This window comes from Rissa tridactyla, chromosome 7, assembly GCF_028500815.1.
Source record: "Rissa tridactyla isolate bRisTri1 chromosome 7, bRisTri1.patW.cur.20221130, whole genome shotgun sequence".
NCBI lineage: Eukaryota > Metazoa > Chordata > Aves > Charadriiformes > Laridae > Rissa > Rissa tridactyla.
In genome coordinates, this window is record NC_071472.1 from 11791416 (window position 1) to 11805204 (window position 13789).

General features: G+C 39.8%; 1 protein-coding gene across 2 annotated transcripts in view; it reads right to left on the reverse strand.

The window, feature by feature from the left end:
• KALRN (kalirin RhoGEF kinase) overlaps positions 1 to 13789 on the reverse strand; it is a 525892-nt gene that overhangs the window by 261093 nt on the left and 251010 nt on the right. For both annotated transcript variants that reach the window (XM_054209626.1, XM_054209624.1), the window contains exon 9: positions 8454 to 8684. In XM_054209626.1, coding sequence (XP_054065601.1) covers positions 8454 to 8684 — 231 coding nt within the window. The remainder of the gene's footprint in view (positions 1 to 8453; positions 8685 to 13789) is intronic.

Genomic DNA, 13789 nt, shown 5'->3' on the forward strand with positions numbered 1-13789 from the left:
TTTATTTCTCTTCCTTCACCACTGTAGCCCTACTATTTTTGTAGGCCTAATCAGTAACAGACAAGCCTGATTCTTTTTCCTCCTTTGCCACGACAATGAGAGCCAACGACTCCTTTCAGAAACAATAAACCGCACATCATATTTTCAGGGATGCTGACATGCAAGCAGTCCTGGGATAGAAATAGACAACGAGGATATGCTATATAAGGAGGACGATTCTGCTTAAGCATAACAGCAAATTTTAGCAGTTTGCCGAGGACTGACTTGTAGTTTGCTGCAAAGCACATGCTGGCACAGAAAGGCACTGAGTGGCCCAGCATGATGGCTAGAGGTCCTCTGCGCCACACAGAATTGGGCTCTTGCATCCTAATACATCTCACCCAACATTAGGTAATAAACTGAAGGTCTTGTCTGAAGACACTACCTTATATTTCCCTAACAGTCAACAGTTAAGACAGGGAAGTATCTAGGGTAGAATTCAGACCTTAGACAGACTGAATCATTCTCTGATGATGCCAGTGTCTCTCCGTTGACTATAAAAGGAGACTATGCATTAGGCTCCTGACTTGGATGATTCAATTACACCCCTAAAGACAGGCAGGATAAATCCAGACCATGGATAGTTGCATCTACCTATGGAGACCTAACTGTATCTTTATATCAACTTCTCCATTTCTTCATACTATGAATTATGTCCTCTTCATCCACTATGAGGTATATCCAAAACCTCAGAGTCAGTAGGATTTCAGAGGGTTTTCAGAAGGCATTCTTAGAGGTTCCTAAGCTCTCAGTAAGAATCCGAACATTTGCAGTTCAGGAAATAGCAAAACAGACCATCTGAAAAGACTAGGTCTTGAAGGACAGACAGTGCTCTAAACAAGAAAAACACTTTTTGGGCACCAAGGATTTTTTTTTGTTTTTTAAGTTCCTCTTCTCACTTCAATAGGTTCAGAGATCAAGCTGTCTGGTTCGGATTTCTTCAGATCCTATTTCCCAAGACAGCTGTGGAGCTCATCAAAGTGTTCTCGCACTGCTCATACATCAATGCTAAGTAAACCTCAGCTGGTAACTAAAGCTGGCCCCTGAAGTTTGATATCCCTAGCACTACTGCTCTGTGTGTAAATTAAAAAGTGATCATTATTATTTTTTAATCAGTGACTCTTTAAAGGCACAAAGAACAATTGTCTGCTTGGTGTAATAACTATATAGAGGAAGAAAGACACAAAGGCTGTTTCCAGATAATTTCTAGTTACACTTTGAATCAAATTATGAAGAGGATAGAGTACTGTTAATCAGAAACCCTTAAAGAATTTCCAGAATAAATATCATTAAATGAAAACGTAATAATTTAAACCTCTAGTTCTTTGTGAAGAGTTCTGGCACAAAAAATCCAAGATAATACGAAAGAGCATTGTTGGAAGTTTAGAACAGAGCTCCCTCTCTCTCACATGAGTTTGAAGTATTTAAAGCAATTAACTTCTTAGGCTGATAGCCTGAGACATCTCTGAGGTGTTCTTATACTGTACACTGATCACTGGTTACAAGGTGAAATTGATTGCCTGGACAGAAACACAGAGCCTAGCTCTATACCAACAGCCATTGTTTGAACAAGCTCAAATACCAAAGCGCCACGTATTTGCACTCCTCGCTTGGGAAGCTATGTGCTGTGGCCATTTGATGGGCAGGTTTCTATGCCAGAGTCACTGGTAAAGAGGAAAAATCCATGTTCTTTCTTTCAGCTATGTTTTTTTTTTTCAAAGAACCCCATCCTGTTTGGTTTGGACAACCCAAAGCACACTGTCCACAGATACTCCATGTCTTTGCAAGCTAAAGGAACTAGAGAAACAGCCATATGAAATCACCAGGCACTAAAGAAATATGTATGCAATATTCTCCTTCCTAACACGGCTGCCTTGAAGGCAAATCCAACACAACCTGGTTATTGAGTAATAGGGATTGTATAGCCGTGCAGGCTGCTTTTATTCTGCTACTCTCTCTGCTGCCACCAGAGCTTAGAGATACATACGTAGCCAGTATAAATCATCTGAAATTCCTGCACAATCCCATGCCACTGTGGGTTCAAATTAAGGAATGACAGTCCTTTTTTAACAGTTCAAAATAAGCAACTAAGTCAGCAACCCTTGTGTTATTTAGATGGCTATGTCATTATTAATTCATTTTATAATATCTGCAGGATACTAATCAGCACAAATATACAACCACTTTACTTTCAAATCAGTGTCAGCGTTGGTTAGTTGTTATTCCTCTTCAGAAGATGAGTGGGGCCACAAATCTCTTCTTTGCCTAGACTTGCACTCACATTGTCTGAAAATGTGCCAGTTCCTTTGGCAGGAACAAAAGGAATGGAATGAAAATTGCTCTAAAGAAGCAGTTGCCAAGATGTTTTATTGGCATGGTCTATGACAAAGAGTGGATGGAAACAAACAAACAAAAAATCCTTTCACTACAAACGTACCATCCTTTACTGCATAAATAATAAAGCAGACAAGTACTAAATAAGAGGCCGTTAGGGACATAATGTGGGTTTGGAAACACATGCACATCTTATTAAGTTAGTCATTTAGAGCTATGTTGGTAAAAGTTGTATGGTCACTACAGAAAAAAGTGGTATGGTCAATCAGAATTGTGTGGTGAGATATTTGTATCAGATAATAAACCAGGTGTGGACACTCTGGCCTCAACAATTGCTGGAAGGAAGGGGTTACTGAAAACAGAGGTATTTATCTCTCAGTCACAGATAATAAAAGGTTGTTTTCTCTCCTGTTACATCCCATTGGGAGAAGGTTGCCAAGTAGTTTCACCACTATTGACTCCTGGGTTCCTTTTTCATTCATTTTTGGGGACAATGCAACTATAGTTAGAACCTCTACTCACTATCAAGTAATATTTCAACCTTATGGCTGGTAAGGTCACATATACCTTCTAAACTCAAAGAAAGTACAGCAGTAGTACTTTGAAAATGTAAACACGCAAGTGACAAACATTAAGTGCATCTCATTACTTGAGAAATTTACCAAAAGGGCTGTGAAAATTCTCTAGGATACTTTGAATTGTAATGTTTCCTACTGGTAGCTATTTACAGGCTAAATCTGCTCAGATGGCACACAGATCATGTGATGTATTTCTGCAGGGTGCTGTGGCTGAAGTCCTATGGTAGTAAATATAATCTTGACTTGATTATAAATTTATTTTTTCTTAGCTATTGTTTAGAAATAAATCTCTTGTTTTACAAGACCCAGTGAAGGTATTATTGTAAACAAAGCTTAAAAGGAGATATTATCTTCTGATTTCTTCTGTCTTTGAAACAAACTATGACAAATGGGAAAACTACAGAATTTTGGAGAACTCTTCATTGCCTTGAACTGATCATAACAACGGCACGTATGCGCGCATGTGTGTGTGGATGTACAGACCTAATCCTCTAAAATGTTGTGTGAGAGCTAAATGAATCACGAACTGCCTCGAATATCCTAGCATTCTCCTGCAAATGGACTATGTAGATCACATGAATCACATGAAGTGTTCAGTATTCTCAGATAGTGTATGGAGACAGATAGATGTTGCCAGGACATTTTTCCATACGAGTGATGTCAGGATCATGCCCTGATCTGTTTTCTCGGCCAGTAAAAGCCAGACACATTGCAAGTTAAAGTGTTTGGTTATGAAGAGAGACAGCCTTTCCTCTGCAATACTTTGCAGTCTCCCACAACAACGGCAGCTGGTAAATGTAATGATATCAGTATGGCCACATGGCCTTTTTATACATCACCAGAGGCAGATAACCACACACGGAAACCAAAGCTATGTCCGTTAATGTATCTGGGCATGAAGCCAACAGAATGCAGATCCACAAATTTAGAGAAATCCAGGTGAACTTGACACTGGTCTAGCTGGACTCTTTCAATAACAAAGAGGATTTGAGACATCACTACAGCTGGTATGGCAACAGTCCTAGCTTCCTGAGTACGTGCTGGTTACCACTGGTCTTCATCTGGCATAAGGGGCCTGTTTCATTTTGCCATGCAGAGTCACCCCAGATAACTCAAGGCTTTGTACATAGCCAAGAAACTCCACCAGCACATGCAGTACTTCTACATCCACCTATTTTCCAGCTCTTCCTTTACAGGCAACTATCACAAAGTAAAGCAAGAAGGAATCATGTGAATCTGTGGAAAAAAAGGCTGCCTATGTCAGGCTAAGTGTTGGTGTGTGTGTATGGAAATGATGGAAACACTGAGAATTTGCATGAGAAGGAATAAAGCCTGCAGAATAAGAGTAGCAGTTTGCTTATTCTGACACAAAAGTCCTTAAAAATACCAAGTACTAGGCTTGCATAGACCATTTCAATAATGCATCTGATGGGTCTCCATTTTCCTTCTACTTTAATAGGTATTTTTCAGGCTTTAGAGCTTCACTTGAATGAGTTCATGAGTGAGAAAACTCAGGCAAAATTCTTGCCCATATGAAACAAAGGGGATGGGAGAGGAAATAGGGCGAAGAACAGCATTATAAAATTACTTCAGCTATTTCTAAGGCTGCTGGGTAACATCTGCTTATGGTACAACCCTTATGTTACCCTTGCTGTTTCACAGTGTTGCTGTTCAGGATGTAACAGTGGAAAACAGTGGAAATTGGAGACAACAAGAGAACAATTTAAAATCTCAACACAAATGGAAATGGTGTTAATTTGCTGGTAAGTAGTCTGCAGAAGGAGGAGAGACAGACAGGAGGGGCAAAAAGGAAAAGCTACCAAAAATGGGCTAAAGCATCTGCAGCAATTACAGAATATCAATATGAATGTCAAAGGGATCTTTTTTTTCTCTCTTGCAGGACACAATCTCAGCACCTCCTCCCACAGCTGTGTTCTAAAAGGGTCAAACAGCGCAGCTCTTCCCTATCTGAACTGATAGAGAGCTTCTAAAAAACAACTGAAGCAATGAAGTATTTTACACTTGGCAACCCAACATTTTTATAATGATGCTAAATACTTTCGGTGTTAAAAGAGTTCCTTGTCAGTTCCTGCCTGCGTAGAGCCTCATAACAGCTCACAAATTGCCTTATCTGTTATCCCTTCTGTGTGAATGGTGCTCCATTTCCTGTGAAGGCTGCAAATGCAGTTTTACGCCATGTATTTTCTTTCCTTCTTTAAAATGCTATATATTCATAACTCACTGTCCTTAGCACACCATTATTTACCTTGGTTCATATGTGCAAATTGAGCTAATTGTATTAATACATAGACGTAATAGCACATATCTTGTAAAATGCCTGGTGGTGTGAGGTAGTGATTACCTATAATGACATTTTATAGCATAACATTTCTTACATTAATATTTTAACTTGGCAATCCACAGTGTTTATTTAATTTTTTTTTTCTATAGCACAACTTGTGTTTTGGTTATGCCACAACTGTAAGGACGGCTGACTTTCTATCTCAGAATAAAAATTACTTTTATGTTTTCAGGTTTTGTACGGTTCAAACTGAAACACAGCTAGAATCAAACGCATCTCGTTGACAGTGGGAAGCTGTCTGAGAACATAGTCCTCACCTGCCAGTAATGTATACAGTGTGTACTCTGGCCTTGCAAATGGTACAGAATACACAGGCAATGATATGAACAAGCCCTGTTTAACTCAACTTAACTCTTAAATCCAGTCCAAAAGGCACACGCTTGGCCTGCATAAAGCCTTCATCCAGCTAACCGGTTTTGCAAGACTTCCCTATGAACACTTGATATTGTATACCTAGATACTTCATCCCTCTGGCAAGACTAACCGGAGTGAGGTGAGGTATTCCTAGGTGAGGAATAATTGGTCTCCCAAGATTCATAAGAATCTCTTCTTGGAGATGACCCTTTACCAAAAGCTACTAATGCCATTAATGGCAAAATAATCCTGGAGTCTGTATTAAGAACATGCAACACAACAAAACCTGTCCCTATTCATGTCTGCTTTTAAGAGAAGATTGATGTAGAACAGCTGACATGAAGAGAGAGGTATAGATGAACAAATGAGGGAGTGTAAATTTTGACGCAGTGATCATCTTTCACCAGAATTTTTACTGCACTGGCTAGCAGCTGGAGAGGGTGAGCCATGGCACATCCTGACAGAGAAAACCGTATCTGTGAGAATATGCTTAATATTGAGCGGGGTGGAAAGGGAAGAGGAGCATCTTCATTAGAGAAACTACACTGTATCGTTACTCGCCTAGAAGACAGTGATGTCTAGTAAACTCGGGGCTCTTCTGTCAGGATTTCTTCTCCCACATCTTTTCTTTTTAGACTTAAACAAGGAGGAACTTACTTAAAGGTTATTAAATTTTGACAAGGCAAAAAATTATTATAGATAAATGTTACTTATGACGAGTGACAACATACGGGTAGACAGCTTCACCTGCCAACTGATGGGCATTTAACAGAATAAGCATAATAGGAACTGCACGACACATATCTAGGAGGTGATTATTTTTAAAAAAACCCTATCAACATACTCAGATATCTTCCTTCTCCTCGTGGAATCTACACTTCATATTTCTGTTCAGCTTATAATTTCAGTTATGAGTTACAAAGCATGCATCTTGAATAGTACAGATGTTTAGTGAACAGAATGATTCATCTCTTCCTTTCCACTTTCCAAGTAGGACAAAGAGATGCCTCCAGGAAGTATGTGCTAGGACAGAAACATGTCTGTCATTAAGTTGTTGCTTCACAAATAACTACCCATTAAGAGAAAAATTTTGAAAGACTGCTGCCAACAGAACTTGCACAGAGTGATGCTGTCTAAAGTGACTGTACTCCAGCAACTCTTACAGCTTCTTTCTTTTCCTCTCACCAAAAGTCACAGTACATACAAAAGATCTGTTCCTTTTGAAAACCAGTAACACAGCCTCATTGCCTTGCATGTGTGGGAAGTAAAAGTCTGAATGGGTTTCATGAATGAACCTCATAAACACTTCTACTGATTTCAGAAGATGTAAGAGAGAAAGTTTTGGGTTGGAAGGATTGAACAAAAGTATAAATCACCCTAGGGGATGAAGAATACCTAAAATAATATGGATTCTTATTGACATTACATACCACAAATGGAAAAAGCATAATAACATCAGAATTTACAACCCTTGATTTTTGAGATTTTAACCCCAAAATTGTATTAAGATAATATGTCAACCTTAATATAGTTTGCAGAGAGTGTTCTAACTGAATTCCAAGTACATGCTCTATTTAATATATAGCTTATGAATTTCATTACCATGCAGTATGTTTGCTGACACGTAACGAAAATGAAGTTGCTTAAATTAAACATCTGTTACATATGGCATGAATATTTGTGTGGTTTCATAGGAAAAATTGAGCAGGTAGAAGTTCTGACAAAGTTTTCAAAACTGCCAAAGAAATGGTCATACATATTTGCAAAGGACATCTACAGCTGCGGTTCTGTCTGTGCTGGTACACTTCAACTATGGCACTAACAGGACCACAAATTTGCATGTTGAATAAAAGTTGCCTGTCTCCTGTCCTTGCTGGTTCATGTCTATTTCGCATGTGACAGCTTTGGCGCTCCGTCTCCACCTCATTTTTCACTTGGAGGAAGGCAATGACAAAGAACCCCAGGGACATTGGAATGCTCCATAAACATGATTAGAGCATTCAGCCTCTTCATTTAAAGCAAGTACCATATTGCTACCAACATCTGCTTCGGGCTGTAATGGGGCCCTTAAACAAACCACACCATCCTGAATGAGCAGAGTCCTGTAACATCTGTTGATTGTGCTTGCATATTTGGCAGCTACAAACATGGTATCTCATACTTACTGTCAGTTACACTGTTGTGCTGATATTCAAATGGATTCCTTTGGGAGAGAAAAGTTATTCACCTGGAGCCTGAGTTCTCAGAGGTGAGCCTGGGCTGTATAAGCTGTATTTCTGTGAGGTGGGCTCTGCACGTTGGGGTGTGCAGTTCATTTGAGCCAGCAAACTCATAGCACAGGTATGTGGAGTACATAAATGGCAATGATGTAAAAATCATCTAAACGCCACCACGAAAGGGTCTGTATCTGTATTGTTTCCGCATAGAAAGGTGAAATACCTCACAGTTCAATTGCTTTTTACGCTTGAAATACTTTTTTCTGTTAAACATAATTTTCTCAAGAACAGTAGAGTACCCACAGCTAATTGCTCACTTGAGAAAAATTAACCACTGACAACATTGTCACATTCTTGTGGGGAATGGACTGACCAATATCAATGTACTGACTGATGTTTTCCAACATGAAACCAAGAGGTACTAAAGGCACATTAGGACTGCAGCATATTTCTAGCATAAAGCTACCTGTGAAATCTTGGTTATGGCAATATCCTCTAGATGCGTCACCAAACAATCTTTATGGCTGCAAAGAAAGGACCATTCTTTATCTCCCTTAGTAATGATGTTACCTGTTGAACATCCTGCTGGAAAACGCAGAGCTGCAGCCTTTGATGTAGCCGGACCTTTCTGTGTTGCCAGATACTCTCTAGGCGCCGCTGGTGATGCAGGACTTCATGTACCACATCCAACACCTGGTGAACAGCCTTGGAGTAGTTTGCAGTAGCAGTGAGGGATTCGGAATTCCCAGGGCTCAAGGGACGCTGTAGGACGTCCAGCAGGGCTTTTCCATCTTGGCTCACCTGAGTGAAGAAACAGGTCGACTTCACTGCACTGATACTTAAACATCCAATAGCTGACCGAGAACAGTCTAGCTGATTCATTTTCCCCTGTGTGTTTTCGTTATTTTAGTCAAAAAGGAAGAAAGACCTCATAACATCTCTTTTTGACTTGTACTTACACATTCAGCACTTGCCTTCGCTTCCAAGAGGGCCTGCTGTGTCACTCAGCAGGAGCACAGATACTGCACTGCTGGGACTGCATACATAAAGACCGAGATCCCAAGACTATATTACATTCTGACACTCAGGCACTGAAAAGCCTTGACATACACTAGTTGATGACAGGTGGCATTTGCTAAAGCGGGCCTATTTTTGTGAGGAGGTGGCATTTTAAGAAAACCACAGATGGCAGAGTCATTCATATTCCGTAGGATAAGGGAGAGTCCTTTCTTCGTAGGATTACTAAGTATGTATATACGTTGAGAAGTGTGACATTCCAATTCTGTATTTCATTCAGTGGCAGTGAAAAATAAATTAGTATATGATAGTGATTCTCTTCTTCCCCAGGAACAGCTCAGAGACACCTATAGTCTCCATTTTCAATGGGCTACAAAGTTTGTTGGCAAAGGCAAAGCCCTTTGCACATGTGTAACCTTCTTTTGAGCATATTAAAACACATTCACAGATGCAGAGGCATTTGGGCATTAAAAAACCCCAGAATGCCAGATTTTTTAATGCCAGATTTTTTCCTGGACCATTCCTAGAGCATTTTCATATTGCAGGGGCAAAATGAAAAATGGAACCATAAAAACCAAACTGCTATTAACAAGCACATGCATGCACTGGTTCTCTAAAAATGGCTTATTGAAACATTTTTCAGATGCAGATTGCAAAGTTAAAATATTTTGTTCAACAGAAATGGTAAATGAGGACACTATTGGAATCCCTCTCCTGTTCCCAGCCCACTTTTCTCTTTTCCTTCTGAAACAAACTGCAGTGAAAATGACAAGATTTTCTGAAAAGTCGTTTTATTTCTATGCAATCACAATCACCAACCTTGCTAGAGAATGGCTTAATGAATGTTTTTGATCTAGTTTAAACTTTGAACATTATCAGTCAAAGTTAAAACACACCTCAAGGATTTCCAAGTCTCATTTATTTCTGTATTATAAGTTGCTTGTTCAAATCTAGCAAATATCCTTTAATACCCAAACCTGTGTCTTTTGGCAAGCCATGCCACGACCCAGACTGTTGTAGCAGCGTGTATCTGGTGTGTTTTCTGAGAAATCAAGAGAGTCTTTGAGATTTATACCGGCAAAAGTGGGAGTCAAATCTCATCATCCTGTGTGACTATTAGGTGGGCTTAGGCAGATCCTTGGAGATTTTTTATTAAATATTCAGGGCAATTTGGAATTAAATCAGGAAATAACTGGAGAGTCCCTAGGGAGCGGCTTTCCATACTCAAATTCAGTTGCTGCTCAAGACCAGCTGGAACAATTTGCACATGCTGGAGCCTGCTGGGGTCACAGAGGGAACGACTGTGCTCGCCAACAGCAGTAGATAGCGGTGGTACGGGGGAGATTTTAGGAGGAAACACAGAGGCACAGGTGTTACCTTGGCAACATGATGGAGGTGGCAATAGCTGCTAGGTAGGAAGATGCAGCTTCTAGACAGGGAAGGAGACATGGCATACTACATCCTATTTTATCTGTGGGAAGATAATCAGCAACAATTTAATTACTGGGAACAGGAAATCAAGGCTACGCACACACTTGGGAGCAGTTTATTAGACTAGAAACTCACTCTTTGCGCTGGCTAAATTCAATGTGAATTCACTATGGTCCTGTTACTGGCCCTTGGGCTTACAGTTGGTCTGAATCTCTCCCTGGGTCGTGGTACAATGCTTTAAGTATAGTCCCTGCTGATTTACACTGATAGCAATCGCAGCAGAATTGGGACTAGCAATAAAGGTTCAAAAGTTTACCAGTAAGAGATATGTGATTGCACAGACAACATGACAGACATGCTTTACTCAGGACAACTTTCCTGGAAACTGTGCCACAACACAGACCTATTCATACCTACACCACCCTCCCAACTCCGGGCCCTGCTTGTCAGTTTTTTGTCTCCCAGATGTATAATCCTGCAGTTCCTCCATTTTGAAGGGTCAGATCCTTGGGTGAAATATTCTGTTTACTAGTCATGACTGATCAAAACACCAGACTAAATTCAATTGTTTTACAAAAAAAGTGCTCTTCCAGAGCTGACTAGTGGGTGAATATGGCCAACAAGGCCTTTATAATAAAAAGTCGTCTCAGTGGCAAGAGTAATGCAGAACAAAAAGATTGTTTCAAAGGCAACAGCTTATATGTCCCTGCTTCATCTGAAGCTGAGACAGGACAACATTATCCCAGATTTGTGGTGTGAGGTAAAGAGCAAATACACTTCTGCATTCTCTCTTACACCTTTTCCTTCTATTAGGATTTAGGCTGTTATCTGTTGTACAATAATTTGTTCCTGTTGTCTGTCTAAAAAGCCTCAGAGATTACAAGCTGTGATTTTTCCCTGATGGGCACAGACTTCCAGCTATTTTCTGTGCAGCCAGAAATAAACACCAGACTTCAAGTGCTTGTGTTGTCCTGCTAATAATCATTAACACAAATCAGAAGCTATTAGAAGTGTTCTCCCGCTCTCCAATTTACATGCTTGTCTGGTCATGCTGGAGTAAATATATGGCAAACAGCACAGTGACATTCAGGTAACCAATGGTACTCAGTAGTCACAAGAATTACATATACATTCCAGGATTTCATATATTCTGCAGCTCTGAAGTTCTTTGGCTTCAGGGTTTCTTTTCTGAAAGTATTTTTGTTGTGAATATTACTGCATTCCCAATCAATGGGCACAAAAGGTTTGTGCTCTCAGAGTTCACCCACGGACAGATTTCAGAAAGGAAGGGAACAGCTTCACAAGTGGATAAGTGACCTACTGTGCTCTTTCATTCATTTCCATGTTCTCCTTATAACTGCAAAAACAAATCATCAAATGTCTTTTCATATGAATCTTTTGAATATTTCAAGGACTGCACAAGGAGACAAGCATCAACAATCCAGCTTAGTTGCACCACTTCACTTATGTCTCACTTACAATGTATTTTTAAGAAGTATTGCAAAAGTCATAAACTGAATGGACCTGCACCCAGCATGACTTGCAGTCCCTGCAAGATGTAAGTGCCAGTGCTGCATTTGTCAAAGCAAATTTGACCATATCTCACTTATTTTGAAAAGTACAGAATTACTGCTGGACTCTCTGGGAAGGTTTAACTCACCACCTGAGACAATACACATATACACTCCTGTCATATGGGGATTTTCCTGCATTTTGACTTCATGGTAGGAGAAGGACTAGGATAGACAGTACGCAAATGCCTCTATGAAGAAGTTATGCTACCTTGGGTGAATCAAAAAATAGATTTTTTTGTGCTAGTGGAATAATCTTCACAGTTGCTGTATACATAGCTAGGGAGTAAGTTAAAATCTGTAGATATCCTATGTAGTGGTTCAGAAACACCTCCAAAGCCTTGCAAGTGAATAGACTAATGGTGCCATCTGTGAAACAGCTACAATTTGCACTAGGAAAAAAAAATTGCTCTTTAGAGCAAATATATCATGCCTTTGGGAAGAGACAGTAAAGTGCCGTTAATTAAGTCACACTGAACAAGATGCTCTTACCATCAACCAGGCTCAAGCCTGACTGCAGTTATTTGGAGAAAACCTCTCTCTCTCTCTCCCTCGTTGTCTTTACCAAACCAGTCCAGTCCTCAGTAGAGGTGTCCCAAGTTTGTCTCCTGCTGTTCATCCACTAGAAACACTGGCAGAGCAACATAAACACACCCTGGCTGGAGACATCCAGAGGAACTCTTTTTGCAAGATGGAAATCCGTCAAAGGCATACATCTCGTGTATCTCCTCCCTCCACCACTGTTCTACCCAAAGTAAAAGCACAAGGACCCCTTGATTCTCAGAGGAAAGAGAAAGGCCTGTTCCGCCAGCAGCTCAGCTTAGTGCAGGAGAGGATTGCTTAGCTGTGGATTGCATATCAGGCCCATGATCCCTGCCTCCACTATTTCTGAGCTTCACTCAAGTGCAATAAAGGAAAGAAGGACAATAATTATGCCTACAGCCACGGCAAGATGGAAAAAAAAGAGTCTCCCTAAGATTCTTTGGTTCCTGCAGTGAATCGGAACTGCTTTGTTATACTCTGTAACAAAATAGGCCCATATATCCTACCAATGCTAATTAATACCCTATTAAATATTGATATTAAATGGCTATTCCAAGGAACGTTCATTCTGTTCCAAATCTCTTACAATTATAGAAATAGAAACAGAGATTTTCAGTGACTGTGAAGGAAAAGAAAGGAAGGAAAGAAAAAGCTACAATTTTCATCCCACCATAGAATGCTCTGAGGGAAGAAACATTATTTTCTATGAGCAAGGGGCATTATCTAGACTGGAGAACTAGGCCTGTGGATAGGAGGCAGGACTCCTAAGTCTAATCCAGGCTTTTCATCTCACCATGTAGCTGTGGGAAAAGGGATGAACATTTGTGAAATAACAGACTGTAACCTTTCTGGCAATTCTACATAGTGTTTAAAATGTACTTATTAGTAAAAGAATATAGAAATGTTTTGAACAGCTACGTCTGCAAGAAGTTATAGCTTTCTGAGGAAGCATCAGCAAAAGCAATATGCATGTTAAAGGTTGCTTTTGGTAATGAGTTTTAAATGAATTGTCATTTCACGAAAATTAAGCACTAAGACTGGGGCTCATAAACAAAATGCCAGTTCCAAACATTATTATTTTTTATTTAATCCAAATTTGACTTAATTTTTAGAAATAGTTTTTAAATGCAGTAAAGAAACTTTACTTTCACCTGACTAGGCACTTGTATAAAATTCACAGTTGCAAGTAGAGATCAACAGGAATGTTCTGTGTTTGCTCACACAACCTGCCGTTCCTGAGAATCCTGAGTATTGAATAAGGAATTGCTCTTTGTGACTGCAACCCAAATTTCCTCATTCTAACTGACTAACTCTCAAAATCTTGTAGGTGTTCAGAAAACAGGA